The 23,127-nt window shown below is 36.3% G+C and overlaps 2 protein-coding genes across 3 annotated transcripts in view; one reads left to right on the top strand and one right to left on the bottom strand.

Moving 5' to 3' along the window:
- Positions 1-23,127, top strand: part of LOC134652806 (calpain-7-like) — a 119,138-nt gene that overhangs the window by 67,881 nt on the left and 28,130 nt on the right. The window lies entirely within an intron of this gene.
- Positions 1-23,127, bottom strand: part of LOC134652778 (cationic amino acid transporter 3) — a 32,389-nt gene that overhangs the window by 7,061 nt on the left and 2,201 nt on the right. Inside the window, exons 1-4 of one of the 2 annotated variants that reach the window (XM_063507938.1) lie at positions 6,971-7,161; positions 1,571-1,802; positions 727-875; positions 347-482 (exon numbers count right to left, since the gene is read on the bottom strand). In XM_063507938.1, the coding sequence (XP_063364008.1) occupies positions 347-482; positions 727-875; positions 1,571-1,802; positions 6,971-7,012 (559 nt within the window). In that variant the 5' untranslated portion in view covers positions 7,013-7,161. Of the gene's footprint in view, positions 1-346; positions 483-726; positions 876-1,570; positions 1,803-6,970; positions 7,162-23,127 lie in introns of those variants that run through there. The other variant, XM_063507939.1, reaches the window with a different exon arrangement.

A 23,127-nucleotide genomic window follows, 5' to 3' on the forward strand; every position in this document is an offset into this window, starting at 1 on the left:
CGGTTTGGATGACACTCCAGCCCTAGTAGCACGGTCGCATTTTTATCATTTGTCACCATGCCTGTCACATTCTAACAAGTATGTAAGTGCGAAAATGACGGGCATAGTGATAGTCGATAAAAATGGAAACATGCTGAGACCGCTGCGGGCTCAGCACGGTGCCATTTTTATCCACTATCACTAAGCCCGTCACTTTCGCACTTACATACTTGTTAGAACGTGACAGGCATGGTGATAAATGATAAAAATGCGACCGTGCTACTAGGGCTGGGCTCTAAACTTTATCGGCCCTGATAAACCGGCCTGATATCGGTAAACTACGGCCTGAGTATGGAAATCCGCTTACAAGTAATAAGAAGAACCAGCGCAAAAGCGAAGAAGTCCGGATACTCTCCCATGAACCCGACGTGCATGGGCGCCCATTCCGTCATCGCCCGCGCCATGCTGTTGTTCGTCAGGCTGTCTATGTAGTTCGCCATGCCCTGAAATCATACATCCAAATGAAATAGTATCACATTACTTAAAACTTTAAAAATAAACAAAATAGGCAAGTTGAAGATCTTGAAGATGAATTGTAAGAAAGCGTGACTTGTAACTATAGGTACTTGTGAATCGACCAAATCCTGGCTTACATATGGATTAAGTTGCCTGGTCGCCTTTAGGATACATTACTAACGGGAAAGCCCTAAGAAGAGGTGGGGTTTACAAGTGATAAGTTGTGCTCACCTTAGCCACGCTAGCTGTTCCAATCACATATTCCAAGATGAGGTTCCATCCTATAGTGAAGCCAACAAACTCGCCGACGCTGACGTAGCTGTACACGTATGCGGAGCCCGCTTTGGGGACTCGGGACGCGAACTCAGCGTAGCAGAGACCTGGAAAAGACACGTTATAGATTGTCAAAGGACTGTCTCATTTCAGACATAGACAGAGAGAATCATACTATCTTTGTCTTACACTAGTACTAGCACCCAAAACAAAAGGATGAGTATAGTTTCCCTGGTTCTTACTGACTGAAAAATTCTCTATAGCAGTTTAAGATAAGGTGATAAATGAGGTTATCGATATTAAGAACTTACCTGTCATTAAATTTTGGCCCCTCTAATTCATAATTATAATATCAGGGGATGTGTCTTACAAGGCGATTTTGCAACATTTTATTTCAATCAACTCATGACTGTAAATTATATTTCAAGACGCAATAATAACAATATTTTGTGAAGTTCCTGCATTAACGTACTTAATCCTTTTAAGCCTACACGCTTTCTGTTAATGAGATAGCGGTTTGTTTTGTATGATATCACGTTTAAGATTTAAGCGTTTTATAGCATCTACCAAGAATTTAGAAGAGAGGCCTAGACAGGGGGAAAGCGGGTGGAGTTGTGACCACCTTTTGAAATTTCATAGTGCATTTTGGTTTCTTAAAAACTTCGTAAGCTCCATATTCAGTCATTGCGCGCCTTCGATTTATCAATAAATGTGAGGGATGCGACAGCTAGGACTGTCCACACCGCTGCATACTAAGGTACATAGTTTGACAATCTAATCACAAGTAGAAGAAGAGACTTACCGGCAAACGCTGAAGCTATAGCAGCGACCAAAAAGCTTAACGTGACAGCGGGCCCAGCGACCGTCTTCGCTACTGCTCCAGCTAGCACATAAACACCAAGGCCTAACGTACTGCCTACGCCCAGGGCAGTTAGATCTAGGAGGCCTAAACACCGAGCGAGTTGCGTCGAGTTGTCACCCTCTTCGAGACGCTTGCACCGCCGGAGGACGTGGAGGATGCGCGCACAGCCCATCTGGGGAAAGAAGAAATTTCTATTAAATCATGGAGAACTTTTCATCTTTCGCATTAATAAAAAAAATGGTAGGTGAGATTTGAACTCGAGGCTCTAAGGCAGAGCCAAAAAGCTTTGGAAAGCCATTTAATGAGTAAGCAATTTAATAAACGAATCTCGAACAAAATAATAAAGACCTTCAGACACATCCTAGTTCCACCGCTAACACACATATTTCAAAAATGCATCTCTGAAGGAATTTTTCCGAAATGTTTGAAAAAATCCGTTGTAGTCCCTATCCACAAATCTGGTAGCAAAGCTCAAGTAACAAATTATAGACCGATTTCTCTGTTACCAGCGACATCCAAAATCCTAGAAAAAATTATTAATAACAGACTTGTACAATATCTCGAGAAGAATGCCTTTTTGGCAAAGACACAGTTTGGTTTTAGGCCAAAATTATCAACCGCAGATGCTGTACACGAATTGACTGACTATCTAGTTCAGGAATTAGACAAGGGTAACAAGACAATTGGCATCTTCCTGGACCTCGCAAAAGCATTTGACACTGTTTCTACTCCCATTTTACTGCACAAGCTCGAAACACTAGGTATTAGAGGAACACAGCATAGATTAATCGCGAGCTACCTAGACGGACGTACTCAATGCGTAAAAATAGATAACATCATAAGTTCCGATTTAGAAAACACTCCTTTTGGCTTGCCCCAAGGCAGCGTTTTGGCCTCGACCCTATTTTTGATTTATATTAATGACCTATGCAACCTAAAAATAGATAGTGGCAAAATCATTTTCTACGCAGATGACACTGCCCTACTTTTTTCCGCAAAGTCAACAAACGAGGCCTACGAGTACGCTCAACGCGGATTTGATGCTGTAACTAACTGGCTAAAACTGCATCTACTAACACTGAACTCCGACAAAACGAATTTTATAAGATTTTCCATGCGGAAAACAGATCCGGTCGCACATAACCTCAAACTTTACGCACATAACTGTAAGGAAAACTCGAATAATCTCTGCTCATGTCAATCTCTAGCTATTACTGACAAAATCAAGTATTTGGGAGTCATGATAGACGAAACCCTCTCTTTTAAATATCACATTGAAGCATTGTGCAATAGAGTTCGAAAGTTAATGTTTATATTTAAAAAACTTCGTTCAATCGCTGATTCAAATTTAATCAAACAAGTATACTTTGCGCTATGTCAATCGATACTAACTTACTGCATCTCGTCTTGGGGTGGCACAGCTAAAACTACACTACTAACCCTAGAAAGAGCTCAAAGAGCCTTATTAAAGGTAGCCACTTCCCGCCCATTCCTATACCCTACTGACCTCCTTTATAAATCATGTGAAGTACTAACTGTTCGTCAATTATATATATTAAGCACAGTACTAAAGCAGCACGCCAGAACTCCTTTCAACACTGATTATAGAAATAAAAGGCGCAAAGATATTATATGCATGCAAACCGTACAAAGAAAATACGTATTTTCATCTAGATTCTTTGTCTTTTTGGGCCCATTTTTGCACAACAGGTTAAATGCAACACTAGACTTATACCCACTTAGCTATGCTTGTTGCAAGAATACTCTACGACGCGCCTTTCAAAAAATGACGTACGATGATACAGAGAACTTACTAATAGTCGTAAAATGATTACCTACTGCCTACTGTATTCTGATATTTAATACTTAAGAACCTACTTTTTTGTTTAGGTAATAAGACTTATATTGTGTACTACTTATAGTTTATAATTAAGTGAATAATTAATAAATAGTTAATATTGTCCTTCGCTGCCTGAAACACAGGGAATCCTAGTTCAGGCATTTGTAAATCACTTGTCTTTATAAATTCTTAGTCTTTAAGAGCAACCACTGTACTATACTTTTCTCAATAAATTATTTGTATTTGTAAAAAAAAAAAAAAAAAATTTGCAATTTGTTCGGGTTGGTATGCTTGTTCGGGTCAAGTTTGGTGATACACTGTAGGTACCTATGTCTGTTTAAAATTCGATAAAGTGTTACAGCGGCTCATTTAATTTAATATCCTTTTGGCTATAAATTATAACAATAAGCAACGTGTCGTATCCCACTGCTGGGTAAAAAGCTTCACCACTGGTTTCAGTCCAGTGCTATTTCGGCCACGCCTTCAAAAAGGATTATAAAATAAATATAATATACATATACTTAGTATGTATAAACGTAATAAATGTTACATTGTTCCTACAAGTGTTACAAGAAGCACGTTTAATTCCAAACAGGTGGTTTAAGCCTGTTTCCACCGGTCGGCACGTCTTCAATTCGCGTGTAAACTTGAAGATAGCGAATTATCAAGAACGCACCTCACGTCAAAATAAACGAGTTACATTCGTTTTTGGACACATGTAACTTTATACAGAGGGTATATGAGCATAGGTACTAACCAGGGATGTTGCGGATGCCGATTTTTTGACATCCGCGGATGCGGATGCGGATGCGGATTTTTAAAGGCTCACATCTGCGGATGCGGATGCGGATGCGGATGTCAAGATTAGGTACTTAGAAAACGTCAAATATTACATTTTTAGTATTTTTTTATTTAAAAAAAAACGAAACGTTTAGTATTTGAACAAGAATATAGGTGCGTTATATTTAATAAACAGTAACTTGGCTGACTTTTCTGGATCTAGACGATTTCGTTATAGGTAATTATGAAATTACCTAGCACTTACGCCGCCGCTAAGACGTTCCTGTACCGACTTGTTCGACATCCGCATCCGCATAAGCTCCGCATCGATTTTATGCGGATGCGGATGCGGATGTTGAAAATAATGCGGAAGTTCCGCGGTTGCGGATGCGGATGCGGATGTTCTCAACATCCCTGGTACTAACAAGGGTATATGATTGATTGGGTACTAATATCTATATAGGTACACCCAGCATCAGTAAGACACCAATAGAAGGATGTGCCAAAAGTATCAGCCACCCCAATTGTATTGAATTTAAAAGTTAAAGTGTCTCTGAAATACTCATCATTTTTCCTATTAGCTATTCGTATCTCAAACCTTTACATATACCTACCTCGCTCTAATGATAACTTATAAGATAAAAAGAAAATATAAACGAAAATTGTATATGCACACTCAGTATACTAACGCTCATACTAATGCTATACATAATGTAAATATTGACTACACAGTACCTACACTATTTACGTAGATAAGTCTTAAATCTGATGATGATGACCTGTGATACTCAAAGTCATGGTTCCCTCGCGTGACAGGCGTGATACATTTATTTTTCTACCGCAAATACCTAAGCGTGTGATGTGATCTGTGGTCTGCATGTGAGGATGTCATGCCTTTAAATGGGCCGATTTTTTTCGTCAGATATCGATAAAATTCAGTGGATAGATAGAGTTCCCTATTTCTGTATTGTATATTCAAGCGCAGTTCACTGTATGTCCTAAAAAAACTTCCTATGAGTTACGAAAACTTATGGACAGCTTATGGTACCTACCTATATTCAAAACTCCGAGACAAGTTTGATTTTGTATTGATATATTCCGCTCAGATTCAGGAGCTCTTAAAACCAGCCAGATTATCCAAATGAAACGGAAAAAAACGACAACAAGATAAAAATCGGCCCAAAGCCCGAATACATAATTTTTTTGCCGATTCCCGATAAAAGTCATATTAATGTCACTCTAAACAACGCCAAAATCGAGCATTTTAAGAACCGTTGTCGATAGCTATGCTGCCCTCCTAAGGTAAAAGACTGTATTTTCAAAGAACACTATATGAAAATACGGCCTTTTACCTTAGGAGGGCAGAATGGTCGATAGGGTTAATTGATGTTTCTTAAACATTATTGCAACAATGACGTAAAGTAACTTATAGTCAATAATAGTCAGTTAAGTACCTACCTATATATTGATAATAATTATTACCTATGTAAGTATTGTAAGTTGATACCTATTGCAATTGAATAGGTGCTACCTAGCACTCCGTCGACGCAGAACATACATTCGTTCACGATATCCTTCGATGATTGAATTGGATACCAATTTAATAAAAATAAACAATTTGAATGTACCTGATGTTTCTCTTTAAGTTTTTTTTTAACTTTATCAAACGAAAAAGGAAATAATATTGCAACAGCTTACCCTTCGTTTTAGTGCATTGGCTCGGGGACTTACCTAACTGCTGTGAATACTACATTCATAAATATATGTACCTATTTATAAAACTGTCCTTTCTATAAATACTTACGTTGCAATTGGGGTTTATTAGCACGAGCCAAAGTTCGAACCCACCGCCTCAGGCATTCATCGTAAAATGGAAGACGCATTAAGGATGTCTTGCACTTAGGCTACAACAGTGTTACGTAACAATATAATATTGCTAATTGCATATCAGGCAATACCATTACAGTACATCTGATGCTACATTACGACACTGGTGCTATAATAAGCACATTACGTAACTACGTCGAAAATTTAAAGGGCCATATAATATTGTACTGTAAAACGTTGTACGATACAGGTGCGAATAGGTAATTCTCAACTCGTGTAGATTTAAAATTCGCCACTCGTTATGAATTTCCTATTATTCGCACTTGTATCGTAAATAACTATTATAGAATTTCACTTATTTATTTATTTTATTTTATTTTGATAGGTACAATAACACAATACAGGCAAACATTAGAAATTTGGATTATCCGTGTTTTGAGTTAAAGTTGAAATTAGTTGGTACTTACATTTTTTTTTTTATTAATTACAACCACATCGTATGTATGTATTACATAATTATGTTGCATTACAATAGTCCCAAAGTACTTTACCTGATACAATACGACAATTATGGAGTACATAGCGTTGTCCAAGTATAATATTGGGAACGAGATCATACACTAATTGGAACAAAAAAACATTGAATTTTAAAACAATTGACTAATATGTATATACATTATTTACAATTTTGTAACAATCCTTAAACAAATAAATACCAATACTAATAATTTAATACAGACTACCTATTACTGGAAACTAAATATTATTTTCATTTTACATAGCATGGTAAGTAGTAATTTACGCAGTTTTCAAAATGTTTAAAAGATCTGTCCGTGAAATTTTACTCTTATGCTATAAACTATATATGTTAAAAATGTAAAAAAAAGACTTACTTTTAAATAAGAATTTTCACTAAAACAATCGTCTGAACACATTAATTACCAATTAACAAAAAATAAAATAAATAAATACGGAATGTACAAATCACAGTGACAATTCACCAAACAGTGACAAGAACAAATGAAATGTGTCTCGTCATGAGCTGTTTGTTCCCACAATCTCTCCGCCTGATCCTATTGCAAATACTATTATTCTTAGCAAATTTTATAATGATTTGATGGTCTATAGCTGCTTTGTGTTAAGTCCGTTAACACGTTTTCAGGAACTATATTTCCTTTTTAACTTAAACTTTCCCCTGATTGCGAATCAGAAAACCAGCTGGTACAATTAAGGGTGGCCCGAAGCCAGGTTATTGCGTCAAAAACTCTGGCGCTGCTGGTTAGATTTTAGCGGAACTGGAGGCCTTGGGCACTTTTTCTTACTTAAGTAACATATTCAGTTAATTACTTTTAAAGTAGGCAGTGAAGCGAATTAAAAAATATTAAATAGTACTTAAAATAATCTGATTTGTTGCAGATATTTTTCGTTTTTTTTAGCATTAGAAATAAGGTAAACAATCTTGATGTGTCTTTTAATTGAAAAACACATTTTAAAAATAAGTTACGGTAAATATGTAACAATTATGAATCTAATACGATCTTTTATAGTTTTCTGCTTTCATAAGTAATAGTTATTGATTTTTAAAAAGTGTTTTTCAATTAAAAGACATGTCTAAATCGCTTACCTTCTTTCAAGTTCTTTCTAATGCTAAAAAAAACGAACTATAGAAAACTGTTTCAACTGTGGTTGAACGCGCAGACTCTACGGACTCGGACGAATCTACATACTAACAAAAAAATATTCCAATGCTTACTCTATAAATTCTTCTAAAAAAATTATCTGCCAAAGTTTTGTTTTGTATGATTAGCGCAGTATTTAACAGCTCAGCGATTTTCGATGATTCATAACTACACTGTCCTGCGTGTAAAAACTCACGCCATTATATACCGTATTTTCACAAAATAAAGTCGAAATTCAAACTAATTTACGGCTGTTTTGCTTGGTGCAGAAAACTGCGGCATCATCGCTTCGGTTGCATGCGATCGTATTACCGGCATTACCCTATTATTACATTATTTCTGTAATAGAGACCCATTATCACAACCAAGGTCGTCCATAGATATTCGCATCATACAAATATCACGTGTATGAAAAACTACCTTGACACAATAGGTGCGGCGCTCAAACTGAAAAAATCGTAACTTGATTTTGATAAGTATTGGAACCAAACCAACGTGGTACGAAAATGGTCGTGCACTGTGCGGTTTCAGTAAAAGTTTTTACCGCAAACGCTACGGCTTTGGAATAAATTATATACCTCATATACCTGCCGGGGTTTTTTCGAGGGATGGATGACAGTATGGGGTACTTCAAAGAGAGCGTGCTCAGGTTCTTAACTTAAAGCAATTTCAGAGGCTGTTTGCCACTGACGTGGTGTAAAGCACCATACATAGTGCATAAATAGTGTGAATAATGTCAAATCAAGATAATATTGTCAAAGTTAGAATGCTAAATGGCGAAGCATGACCACTGACAAATCAAATTAGCTTCAGCCAAATCGAAATTGGATATGTGTGACAAATTGCTACTAATTAACAATGAGCCTTTTCGAATCGAGTCATGGTTTATTTAGGATTTCCATTATGTAAATTGAGTTAGGTAACTTATTTTTCATAGTGTAAGGCCTGAGTGGACGCTCGAAGCGGAGCGTTCGGCGGGGCGTGCAGCGTGGCGTCGAGCTCCCAAGGGATTTGAGCAGCGTGCACTAAGGCCGCTCCTAAACGTTTGCATTTGTTTAACATGCATGCCCCACGCCCCGCCCCGCTGCACGCCCAACTCGAGCATCCACTCAGGCCTTACACTAACTGCTGGCAGGCTAGCTTGTTGTTGCATGTGTCCATAGACTGAAAAATCTGAAGGTATATTAGGAGGATAAAAGAAAAATATGAACGTCCAAGAATTATCCAAACTGAAATTTGATTCGGCACGGTTATTTTAATATACCATGATCAAAACCACAGAATTCCCTAGTCTTGCATATCAGCAGTATCATTATACAAACTAACCAAGCCAATAAGACAATAAAGAAAGCATAAAGAAAGTCGTGTTTCATTGTTTGATTGTCTGTTCACAGGATTTAGTCTAGCAAACATCGCTTACCAACTTATCAATGCCGTCATCGCAACCTTGTTGCTACGAACAGAGGTAATCTTCATCTCGCTTCTTTGACAAATTGTAGATTTTATCTTATTGTAATAGGGTCTATGAATGTTCAATTGACTTTGCTACAGACAGTTATGTTTGTAATATTGTGGTATGCATTTATAAAGTTGTCGAAGACAGGAACATCGACCTATGAATGAACGTCACCTAGAGGGTAGCTTGGAGACAGTGTCTGTTCTACATTACATGTGACGACTTGTGTGACAACTTTGATTGTAGGGTTGTAGCAGATGTTCCTTCTAGAATTGTGCAATGTTTGTGATGGAAGCACAAGAAAATTTATTGTAAAAAAAGTGCAAAGGATTAAAGTGCATTTCTGTATGCGATCTTAGAGACAAACCTACATACATACCAAATGGAATGATTAACACGGTACAAAGTTAAGGCTAGGATAATGATAAGCATGACAACGTACCAATAATGTGAATTGAATAATAAATGAATTTATTTATTTATAGACCACTACGACGCAAGAAGGTTCTATGTTTTTTGTTGCCATTATGGAACAATTAGTTTTTTTAAACTCCAAAGATAATAAAAGTTATAACATACCTAAAGTAAACCTATTTCCTTTCTGCTTTATGCTGAGGTTAGCAGGCAAGTTATGATAAATTAGGTTTCAGTTTAATGTGCTATTTAAACCAATTTGCTTAGGTGTAAGTAGTAGTTTTCTTATTAATTCAGGTATGGGGCTTACTCGTATTTCTCGAACCTCAGTAATTCTATAATAACTGACGAGTAACTACTTAAACGCATTATTAAAAAGATTGGATACAAATCGATGACATTTAATGTAGGTAAGTCGTAGAGTGGATGCCCTTATATCTAAACGAGGTAACATTTTACCTGAGGATAAGGACCAAGGCAAACGACATGCGTGGTCGATACAATTGACTATAATCTCAAAATTATCCTCTTTAAGAGGCTTTGACCCCAATATTACTCCGATACTCGTACTAAGTTACCGTTATACCTTTATTTGGATATTATTATTTTATTACAAAACGGAATATTTTGGTAAAAAAGGTGGCTGACCATAACCATTTTTAGTGGCAAGAATACTAACCTACATTTTCTTTATTATTTGTGACAAAAATAGTAAACATCATCTTTGTATTTTTCTACCTACCGATCAATTCTTAGAAATAAAGGAAAAGTGGAAAACTCACGACCCCGGAACACCATCCACCGCTCTGAGAAGCCGAGATTTACCAATTTAATTAAATAACAATTTATTAAAACAGAATTGTCGGCTATTATGCCCATTATTTAACAAATAGCTCTCACAACAGTGAAGTAAGATTGATAGATCACGTCACGTTAGATTGGTACATAACACACATTCAATGAATTAGATAACTATGAAGCAATCGTCTAGAAAAAATACCGACTACATATTACAATGATGCTTATGAGTATTCAACGTTTAACAGAGTTTGTAAAAAGCAGTTTGTCTTCAAATAGAAGTGCACGACACGATTACACAGGCACGAGTTGGACGTAAAAAAGGCAAGGAGACTCTGTCAAAAAAAATAAAAACCGGCCAAGTGCGAGTCGGACTCGCGTTCCAAGAAGGGTTCCGTACATTAAGTCTGATTCATTTCTCATAGCTTTCCCTGTCATCTATATTAGGTAAAGAACTATTTTGTCTATTTTTTTCAACATTTTAGACCCAGTAGTTTCAGAGATGGGGGGTTGGGTATTTAGTTCCCCCCTCCTAAGTTTTAGGAGCGATTGTTTTGTTTATGAAATGAGATCTATTATTAAATAAAATGTTGAATATTATGTACGACGTAATATACTCAGAACCTTAGGTACTACGAGGTTAGCGCAACAATGCTGCACCGAAATTGCAATAATAATTAATAACAGTATTGCAAATATGGAGGCCGATTCTATTTTAAAGTTTTGATACGATTTTAAAGAAATTTTGATAAGATCAGGAACCCGCGAGCACGTTAGCGACTCAGACCGATTGGTGCTGACGAAATACAATCAGGAGTCGTCTAATAAGGCACTTATTGGTCGTGGTCGTGGCCTTAACATTGCAAATGTTCATACATAGGTAATATATGCTCGTCATCATGTAATCAACTGTAGCTGGAAATATCGCGCCCGTATCCTGCGTCTCCAGACATCGCTATTTTTAGATTACGGTCATGTTCATTTGATGTAGTGCTAGGGGACGTGTTTGTGGGGTCAATAGAAATATCGATTAAATTTTTATGGCAAAAAGAAAATAGTGGAAATAATGCTAATAAAAATACCTTAACGTTTTAATAAAACAGTGAGCGAATCCTTAATTTGTAATTGTAAGATTGTGATTGATTAAATAAAAACATTTATACATTTAATCCTTCATCCATAATTTTATTTAATTCATTTTTTATGATCTCTAATACATTTTAATCTTAATTGTAATTTTTAATCAATGTCCACAGTTATCAGTAAAGTGTCATTCAATAGAACTTGCTAACTATGTAAACAAAAAGTTACTAGTAAATTGACATTCAGTGTCAATTTTAGTATGGCGGTTTGTTTACATAGTTAGCAAGTTCTATTGAATGACACTTTAGGTACTTACCAATAAATAAATCTATCGAACAATCTATCAACTAAAGAGTTGCTTATTATAGTTATTATAAATGCAAAAGTAACTCTACTTGTCTGATACCTACTTTGTGTCTTTTTACTTTTTTGTTCGTTAAGTTTTATGGGCGAAGATAACTTTCTTTTTTAATATTGACCTTTGTGTTTAAACTGGCACAGAGTAATCCTACGCGGGCGGAGCCACTGTTGTACCAACTAGTATGTAAAATCAGCTAAAATCGTAACATATCTAACACTTATAAGGATTATTTTATACCTATTACGATCAATGGCATGTTGTATGCGAATACGCAGCATCCTTAAATGAGAAAAAATATGCAAATCAAATTCATATAGATGTGGGTTTGGCATTTATCACTAGGTCAAGTTTATTTGTGTACATTTGGTGTGTAAGCTTATTTGCATATGACTATTAGTTGATGTGTTTTAACGAGGTTCCTCATAAGTATATTGCATTTATGGTCAAGTAGTTGCAGGCCTTTTGTAAGAACAACGGGCTACGGGCTTGAATGAGTACCTAGACTGGTTTACACTCGCCAATAGGGTTTGGGGATTTGACGGCTAATGCAAAAGAAAGCATTATGATTTTAGCAAGCACTCTATGTATTGACAAACAAAATATTTCTGTGCCACTTCGTACACATATGAAAGCCGCTAAGTATCTAATATTATTTTTACCGTACCTTGGGTTTGGGTAGGATGTTTGTGTTGTGTCGTGCTGTATGGTCCAACGTGTCATCAAATCTACTGAGCACATTTTAAGGTGACGATAGGTGACTTCCAAACAGAACACGGTTTTATACGAAAGAAACCGTAGTCAGGCCAGGTTTTTTACTTATTTGTTGCAGATTTCAAGGTAGGGTAGGTACCTAATATAACATGTGTTTTGCAAAGCTTGGGATTAGGGTTTGCAATCCGGATCCGAAATGTATGAAATTATTCGAACCTGGATCCGGATCCGCGGATCTCCCCATACATTTCGGATCCGTCGTACAAACCCTACTTGGGATTAATATTGTTATATAATTTTACTCAACATTGATTCATGAATTAAGGCAGATAGGTGCCTACCAAATCTAACAATAGCTAATTAAAAATCAAATTTGGTACCAGGCAGGATATAGGTACTCGTAGTTATTAATTGCTTATGGAACAAAGAGACATTAAGGGTAGACTACCTACCGCTTCCGTTCTAAACGATACTCTTCAAAAAGATAATAAAAGGACATTGGCATTAAATTTGTCATTGTGTATAAACGCCAAAGTGTTATTTTAACTATAATAATTTACATTACCTCTTAATCAAATAAGTAATTAAAAAAAAAAGGTTTTGTGATTATTTTATATATTTTTTCCGGTTCAGCCCTTGTCATGAAAGAACTAACTCAGTTAACGTCATCCGTTACCTTGAAGATGCGAATATTGAGTTATTGAAAGGTTACTGAATTGCTGAAGAGTTATTTCATTAGTCATTGTACCATTATTTAATCAGCAGGCATCAAGTGGTTATTAAACAAAATGATACACTACGAGTTAAATATTATACAGATACAATTAGTTTATTAAGTTTCGCAGAAGACAATATTTTTAACGTAGGATTACTTATACAACTACTTTTATTGGACAACGTAAGTAATAAAGTAAAATAATCTCTTTCTTTTTACTTTATACAACCAAATGGTCGTAGTAGAGTCATCTGCAATAATATTATGTTCCACAACGAAGACCGCAAAACTATCTGACACGATCTTATTTGTAGAGCCATAAGAGCGTGTCGCGTGTAACATATGTTTGCTGCCTTCGAAGAGTAACATAAATTATTACACGTACTGTACCTAATACCTATGTATGTACAATTATTGTATAGTATACGACCAACCATCTTCATAATTCCATGCGGACAAAATCGAGCGCAAAAGCTAGTAATATATAAAAGAGTTATTTACATGCTTAATGGTCCGTTTTACTTAGCCTCAATTACTAATGAATGCAGAAAAATATCTGCCTTTAAAAATGCCTCTCTGTATTTAAATATTATTATAATTATTTCTAACATTAAACATTTGCGTACCAGTTTCCATTGTTATTCCGGTGTTATTCACCATAGTTTTTCTTATACAAGTTCATAACTTCATACCGCAAAAACACTGAGAACGGAAATTCCTAGTTTTGGAATTCGAATTGTCCTCCATTCTTTAGCTAAAAGAAAGTGAACAAGCCGATAGGCGATAATGTTGTTGACACAGCCAGTTTATAAAACAGTATTTACAAACACGAGATTGCTTTCGATCTTATACGTTTCGGTTTGATTTGATGTAGGAACCTAAAAGTCCTTTTCCTGTGGATAAGGGTTCCCTTAAACACAGTTTTGTGTTTGACCCATAAAAACTACAATTTTGCTTTAGCCCCCTCTGAACTTTGCCGTAGTTGGGTAAAATGGTAGGTAAACATTGAATACTTAAATGTTTTTTCTTGCAAGACAGACAACCAAAAGTAAAATTTTCAAGACAAATCCATAATTTCCTCGAACCTAAGACATGTCTAAGTATAATTATTAACTAAGCTGGTAACAGCCTAGGCTCAGTTTGGTAGCCTAGGTGCGACCAGTTCTAGCCGCATGTCCTAGAATCTAGAAACATCGATGATCTAGAAAGTAGTTATGTTAATACATATAATATTACCAATCGTTGAAGAGCCTATGCTGAATTAGGTCCATGTAACTTATCAAATAGGTAGATATTTAACCTATTTGATAAGATTAAAATCTCGGACGGTTACTTAAAACCAGCATTTAAAGTAAAATAATTATGAAATATCTGACTTATGTAAGTTATGTACATAAGTGTATATTTACCTAGGTACCTACCTATTTGAGAATTTTATACACTACAACTACATCCCTGCTAATAGGTAATAATATACATATTATAATGCGGAAGTGACTCTGTTTGACTGTCTGTTACTTCTTCACGTTTAATAACGGAAATAAAAAGAACCTTAATAAATTAAAGAATATTCAAAATAGAGATACTCGTAGTGTATATTCGTACGCATTACGAGTTTACAACTCGTTTGCACTCGGTGCACGTTTGGACAGAAAGGAAAAGACACTGACTTGGCCTTCGTTATGGTTCCGCTAAGACACTGTCATACTGAAGGCTGTATAGGTACCTACTCCATTCAAGTATCAAGTTGCATTGAGTCCATGAATTGAGTCCTCTTAACAAATAATTTATTTAGTTATTACCTAAACGAATTATCAGCCGTTTACTATAGAACATGTTTTGCGTTATATAAGCATCATTCGACCAGCCACTGTGGAGGTCCATGAAATTTACGAGGGGTGTTCAAAATATTCTCGGTATGAGAATGAAAACAAACAAGTACGAAAAGTTTGATATTTTTATTTTTCAATATACTCCCCCCCTATGTTCATACACTTAAAAGATCGATCAATTATTTTTTTTAATCCCTCGTAAAAATATTTTTTATCTTTCGTGTAAAAATGCTCCTCCACTGCCGCCTTCAATGCTTCATCGTCAGAAAATTTATTTCCACGCAGATCCTTTTTAAGATTGGGGAGCAAAAAGAAGTCGCTGGGGGCTAAGTCCGGACTATACGGAGGGTGAGTAACAGTTTTAAACCCACATTCAACAATAGCTGCCTTGGCAATATGAGCAGTATGGACGGGGGCGTTGTCATGCAGAAGCAGAATACCTTTGGTTAACTTTCCTCGCCTCTTTTCTTTAATTACATCCTTTAATTGACGTAGAATGTTAGCGTAGTACTGTCCTGTGATATTTACACCTTTTTCTTTATAATCGATTAGTAATACTCCTTCACAATCCCAAAATATCGTGGCCATGACCTTGCCAGCTGAAGGGATGACCTTGAACTTCTTGGGATGAGCTGAACCCTTAATGTGCCACTGCATGGACTCTTGTTTACTCTCTGGGTCATAATGATGAACCCAGGTTTCATCTCCAGTAACTATTCTTTGCAGCACCTCATCAGGATTTTCACCGCACAGGTCAATAAAATCGGAACAACAAGCTACACGCATGTCTTTTTGAAGCCGAGTCAGCATTCGCGGAACCCATCTTGCACTTACTTTTGACATATTAAGATGGTCATGTATAATATCATGTACGGTACCAATAGAGAGATTGGTTACTTGTGCTATAGATTTTACCTTCACTCGACCATCTTCCAATATAAGTTTTTCCACTTTATCAATATTTTCTTGTGAAGTAGCTACTACAGGCCGGCCAGGTCTAGGGTCATCTTCAATACTCTCCCTTCCGCGTTTAAACTCGCTTGACCACTTTTGAATGGTAGATAAAGAAGGAGCAGACTCACGGTAAACACAATCCATTTCCTCTTTTATGGTTTTTTGATTATACCCTGTTTTGTCAAGAATTTTATCACGCATCGATGTTCTAATTTAGTTAACATTGTCAATTCGCACATGATGTTCATGTTTGTTCAGCAATTGCAGAAAAACAAAAGACTATCTCGGTTCGAATTATACTTTTTTTTAATGTCAATGAATAAACCTTAGCGCCCAGTAACGAAAGAAATTTTAGAAGAGGTCGTAAGATATCAATACCGAGAATATTTTGAACGCCCCTCGTATAATGGGCATTTTTCGATTGGCATATTGACGTTTATTTTGCAACTGATGGAGTTTTTGTACACTGAGATAAAGAACGATACTTTGAAGATAGAAAATCTAATAGATGATATACCGGCCTCGAACTAACAGTCACATTAAACATGATGTTGAAAACGTATATTACGCTATTATATTTACAATCTACATTCCAATTCACAGTTTTGATAGTTTTATGCAATCGCCAATGTTGTGTGGCTGACGGGAAACGTGCATTTGATGTTGCAACTCCAACTAAAATGTAGTGAAGTGTTTAATATTCATTGATCGAATTTACAGAGAATTGATTGCTAGTTGAAATAGTTTGTGGGTTGACTAATTTGAAATAAGAAATATATTCTAGAGTGATAACTTGATAAGTATAAATATAGGGTGTAAAGTAGTCTATTTAAAAAAAAAGGCTAACGGCAAGGCTAAAGGGGAAGAACGGCATTGTGGTCCTTTTTCCAATAATAATTAAAAAAAAACACTACTGTCCACGATTTCCCACGTGAGTGTTGCGGTCAGCTAAAACCTACAATCAAATCGTGTGATTGTATCAAGTGTCATTATTGTCGTTAAAACCGAGACGATACAGAATAAACGCCCTATCAGTTGGAAATTATACCTTAAATTGATTGTAGAAAGTTGCTTATCGTATGTGATCATTTTGATGTGAAACAATAGACAATGATTAAGCCATTATGCGGTTAGAGCTACTTGAGACAAATCTATTTACTTATATGTATGTGTAATCTACTTCAGTCTATTAGAAGATTATCGTAAATGTCTATGCCTATTAATATAAGGCGTTGAGTAAAAGTAACAGAGTTTTAAGATTAAAGGTGAATGAACTCCATGTCCTGCGTTACCAAAGCTACGTTCTCCTAGGTCACACTCACACGCTAAATCCTTCTAAGGCATTTAAATTGTGTACTCCCATTTGTCTTTCCCGTTCCCGTTTGTCATCTTGTCCTCTACTAAATTATAAATTGCCAAGTTATCGAATGACATATTTATTAAAAATGAAATTACGTAATATTATTCATAATGTCACTGTAACATGTTGTTACCCATCTCCTACTCGTAATTCGGTAAAAATTCATACCTACTTCTTCCTTATACTCAACTATTTTGAAGTGAAAACTTCTTTAGCGGCGCTGGGCACTTTTTGAGGTGGGGAAAAAATGATAAACTCGAGACAGCGTAAGGCGATCACGTGACCGTAAGGGGCGTAAGGCGATCACGTGACCGTAAGCCCCGTAAGGTGGCCACTCATAATTTAAATGGCATTTAAATCAATAGAGAAAAACTCAATGTTATTTGACATTTATGTTGCGGGCTCCTTTTCAAGACTTTTTACCTATGTTCAAATAATTTGACGTTGTCATGGCAGTATGTACCTAAATAAACATGTCAATGAAAAAGTGTGGTCTTATTTGAGAATGATAATAATATATAATCAATAAATAGAATACTACCGCTAAACGTATGTATCGTGTTACCGGGCGTCGGTAACATAGTGAGGTGAGTTTTCACTTCTATCGACACTCCCGGAGTGCAACCGTTGTTGCTTGTTTCACTAGCTTGGGTAGGGAGACAATTGTCGTCTCCATACAATGTATAACCTTAAAAAGTATATGAAAAATATTAGAACTGCCATGTTTTTAGTTATTGAATCTAACAAAGTCACCACACCAATCAATATTAAAAAATAAAAACTGACAATTAAATACGAAACACAAACGTTTTCACGTCAAAAAAACATAGGTACTGACGTATTTTAACTCATCAATTACCTATCTTAATGAATGGAAACCTTAGCGAATGATAATTATTTAAAATTATAATTTGTGATAATTTATGTATTACTCTCTCAATGTATTACTCTTACAAAGAAGACATTATGATTGACGTTTTGCAGAAACAATAGGATTAGTAAAAAAATAATGCGCAGTCGCCGACAATGATAAGTTGATAACAATATGTTTTTGTTTTTTTTTTTACTACAGATTAAAGTGCTACAGTTATTTTGTTCTACAATGAGGCAAAGTTGATGTTTAACCCCTCGTGCTAATATCGCTGAGCAAGCGTAAGATTCCAAAATTAAACTCGGCGCCGGGTTTGAAAAGTGTAATCTCGAGCATTGCGAGGGTTGCAAGGCACAATGTCAAACAAACTTTGGTACCAAGTGAAACACAATTTTTTTTTGACCACAAAAACACGAGGAAATGACTAACTGCGAAACATTACAAATCAGTCCAAATTAATGCTATTAAATATTTATCATTAAAAATCATCATTTAAAAGTCATAAGCCAATCTAATACCTTTAAACGAGCAATTCTTGTTTATTTATATATATATTTCGATGAACTTTACTATATGGGGGTTTTCGGGGGCGAGAAATCGATCTAGCTAGGTCTTATCTCTGGGAAAACGCGCATTTTCGAGTTTTTATATGATTTCCGAGCGAAGCTCGGTCACCCAGATATTAGATATGATATCAGGAAACAACTCAAAATTCTCATCAAATTACTTTGCCACTCTTGTGGATAAAGGTACCTACCTTAATTAGCTTTAGGTAGTTCACCAAAATTAAATTAAAGAAAGAAATAGAAAAAGCCAGTAGCACTTAAGCCATTAGCCAACGCGATTCGTTAAAAATTACTTATAATCTTAAAAGTTTAACAGTTGTCTAATCATGCATCGATATTTAACCTTTTCCGCGCCGTGTCAAACACAAAAGCTGTCACTCAGACGCCACATCATTGAAGTGTCAAAACTGAAGTTGAACTTTATGTATATGCACGTAGGTCTATGTTGCTCTGTGGTCTGGGACCGATTAATCGGTCTTTGGCGTTGAACCTACGGTGCGGATATATCGGTCATTGGCGTCCAAAAGGTTAACGATGATATAGTGCTATGTCCCTCTAAATAATATAAATCGTCATAATTATACGCATAATAAGATGATTTTAAATCAGAAAGCAATAAATGTCGCATGCGTGTTGAGTTTCTACAGTTCATCAAATTTTACTCAGCCATTTGATTTCTAGAACGAATTGCGATTCGATTCGTTGATTTCTCAAACAAAAACTTAGAAATATTTATACATATAAGTATATGTTACATATGTAGGTATCCAAAATACCATTGTTGAATGGTTATTTATTTCCATAGAATTTATAGGGTTTAAAACTGTGTTGCGAATACTTTCGAACAACAAAGTGATTTTATTTAAGAATAACAAAACCTAGATATTTTAAGGTCGCTCCTATGAGTGTGTAGTTCAGGAATCCAATTTGATAAACAAACATTTTTAATGAGAAAACAAAAGATGTTTAAAATTCTTCGATCTAGGCACATTACAATTACTTACATCACCGGTTCGACACTGCAGCCACGGATTTTATGGACATATAAGTCTGTTATGAAAATTATAGTACTTTTATAGATATTTTTAAATGTCACACCAATAACATTATTGACATTAGCGGCGTCAAGGACATCGCTAAATATAATTTAATGTGCGTTTTTTTATCCACCAACTCAAAATAATCACCGTTTGTTTCGCGAAGATTCTTTTAAAATGTCCAGAAAAGCATCAATGACAATTTTTGCAACATTCAACTTGTTTATTCCATCAGACATGACAGAGATGACAACCACGAAAGGCATTATGTGGCATGTTTCTAGTGCGGAGTTTAGGCTTTTTAGTCAAGTATAAAGCAGCAGAACTGACAGATACAATGAGAACTCCACTAGTTCCGCCCGCTATTGTTGCTTCAGGTGGTAATAGTGACAATGTCATGACAGTTCTAACTGAACTAGGCCTTACATTGGGTTGGGAATAAGGTAAGAGATTGAATTTAGTGATGGTATAGTTTGGAGCTAATTGAATAAATTAAACTATTAAAGAAGTACAAGTAGGTACCTTACCTACCAAAGAAAGAGATGTCAATAACTAATAGGTAAGTACATTTAGCGCCATTGAATTGATATGTAGCTATATTGGACTTTTTTTTTTAATTGAACTCCAGATGAGATCAATTATTTAGGTACCCTACTTGACGCAATAAAACAAATCAAACGCAATAAAACAAATTGGCATAATAGGGGAGTTACTATCACAACTAAGTTTTTCAATTCAGTTCGTCCTTGTATTTTTAGAATTGCTTAGTCGATAAGGAACTCATCTAGGGGGCATCGATACTCCCTAGATGAGTTCGTGAGAACACCCCCGTGTTACTACCAATATCCGTCCGTCCTTCCGCGCCTTTGCTCAGTAACCTATTAGTGTACCTAAACTGACATATACCTACTAAGTTAGTCATGTTACATCAAGCACTCTGAAAAGCCCCATTTATTTACATATGTAATGATCAAGTCATCACTATAATTTAATCATGTTATGTCATTTTGGACGTGCAGTTTCCTTCCAGCGATCATTTTCAGCGATGCTCAGTGTTCAGTGCCTGGAACGGGGATTGTATATAGCAACTACTGCAAGGTCGCGGTCATCACAATACTTTGTAGTCGGGTATATTACAGCTACTGTTAATGTTAATTGAATAAGTAAGTGATCGGAACCTACTTAGCCAAGTGATACCTACTTTTTTTTATAGAAAATGCCAATCAAAAAGTTTCATGTGTTTGGTGGTCAAAAATCGTGGGTCTAAATCTAAACCTCGGCTGTCCTGTATAGGGCAGAAATCACCTAGGGGGTACGAATCATACTCTTCTACCTTAAAGTTGGCCAAAGGATGCCGTAAGCCCTTATATGTAAGTAGGTACCTAACATATTTACTTGAGAAATTTCGACCCATATCGCTTTATTTGACGTTCATAAGCGCATTGTAATTATGCCTACATGAATAAACTATCTTTTATCTTTATCATGCCGCTGTGACCCGGATGGCCGAGCGATTTTAGGTATCTGTCGCGAATGCAGAGGACGCTGGTTCGATTCCAGCCCTGGACACTAAATGCCAATTTTTCTTTCGTATATGACATCTATTTCAGTTATAAACAGAAATAAAGTAGCGTTAGTTTTTAAAACACTTTTCTTATTTAATACAATGCAACAGACCGGGTTGTTAAAAACATGCACGTTTCGCCTCGCTAGAAATCGGGGCAAGTTCGCACGTTCGCAGTCGTCGCACGCATCTTCCTTCCGTCTGTTCGTCTGCGTGCTCTGCATACCGTCACCTGTTACTCAACAAGAGGTAAACGTAGCGTAGATCACATGGTGACGCGGCAAGGGTTAAACCCTGACCGAGTGCTCGTGTTTTAAAAGTATGAAAACGCTTTGGCCTTTTTTATATTGAGAAACAAACAGTCTTCTTCTTTCCCCTTGCCTTATTCTCATTATTTGGGGTCGGCTCTCCTCGTTCTCATGCGCCAGGACCATCTGTCCTGAGGGGCTACCGCGAAAACCGAATTTCGCAAATTTCGGGCATTTTTCTCTGTCATTACGCCTTCATTGGAGTAAAAGAGAAAGATCCCCGCAATTGGCGAAATTCGGTTTTCGCGGTAGCCCCTCTGAGTTGTCCTTGGGGTAAGTTGGGCTCGTTCCAAGTCGCGGGTCACTGTAGACCACCACGTGGCTTTAGGTCTTCCTTGTCTGCTCGCTTCCCTGTTCGGCAATGTCAGGGCTTGCCGAACTACGTGGTCTTCGGGGCGTCTCATCAAGTGGCCGTACCAGCGAAGCCCAATTTCCCTGACTTTGTTTGTGATGGGTGAAACTTTGTATTCTACCTCTGATGTATTCATTTTCCACTTTATCGAGTCTTACAAATAATATAAACAAGTTAGCTAAAAACTACAAATTGAATTAATTGATATCACCGCCCACAATTTCTCTGCTTTGCCTTAAGGTTGACTGGTAGAGAATGCTTTTGGCATTAAGTCCGCCTTATGTACGATAAGTTTTTCTTTTGTGCAATAAAGTTTAAATAAATAAATATAATTATCAAAGTACCAAATCGACTGACAGAAATTCTTCCAAATTACTGAGCGGATTTCGGTCAGTTGATTTGGATTTGTGGCCGTGAGACAGGCTATACACCCGGAAAAGTACATGCCATTTGTCTTTATGAATAAATTAATTTATAATGTGTGCATGCAAATTTGCAACTTGCTCTACATGTTTAACGGACTGCGTCAAATGAATCTATTCGAAAAATAAACCTTCCCGGGTTAAAGTTATATAGATACATTTATTTTGCCTTGTTACTTGTTACGAAAGAATATTGGAAACATAAATTCGTTTTGTAACGACTATGGGAACATTCCCACATGTGTCGTGTGTTCCATTCTCTTTTAGCCTGCGCGATATGAAGCATTTTTAAGCGACATTACGATTATGAAATAGTTATTTTCGATACAAGTGCGAAAAAGAGGAAATTCGAAACGAGTGGCGATAAATTAAAACACGACCGAAGGGAGTGTTTTAAATCGACACAAGTTGCGAATTACCTATTCGCACGTGTATCGAACAACGTTTTACAGTACATATGGCACTTTAAAGTTTCGACATTCGCACGAAAAGTGCTATTTTACGCACTAGTGCGGAAAAGTAGCCCCATATGTACTGTAAAGAATATTTTACGGTATTTCACTTCTT

This window comes from Cydia amplana, chromosome 12 (assembly GCF_948474715.1).
Source record: "Cydia amplana chromosome 12, ilCydAmpl1.1, whole genome shotgun sequence".
NCBI lineage: Eukaryota > Metazoa > Arthropoda > Insecta > Lepidoptera > Tortricidae > Cydia > Cydia amplana.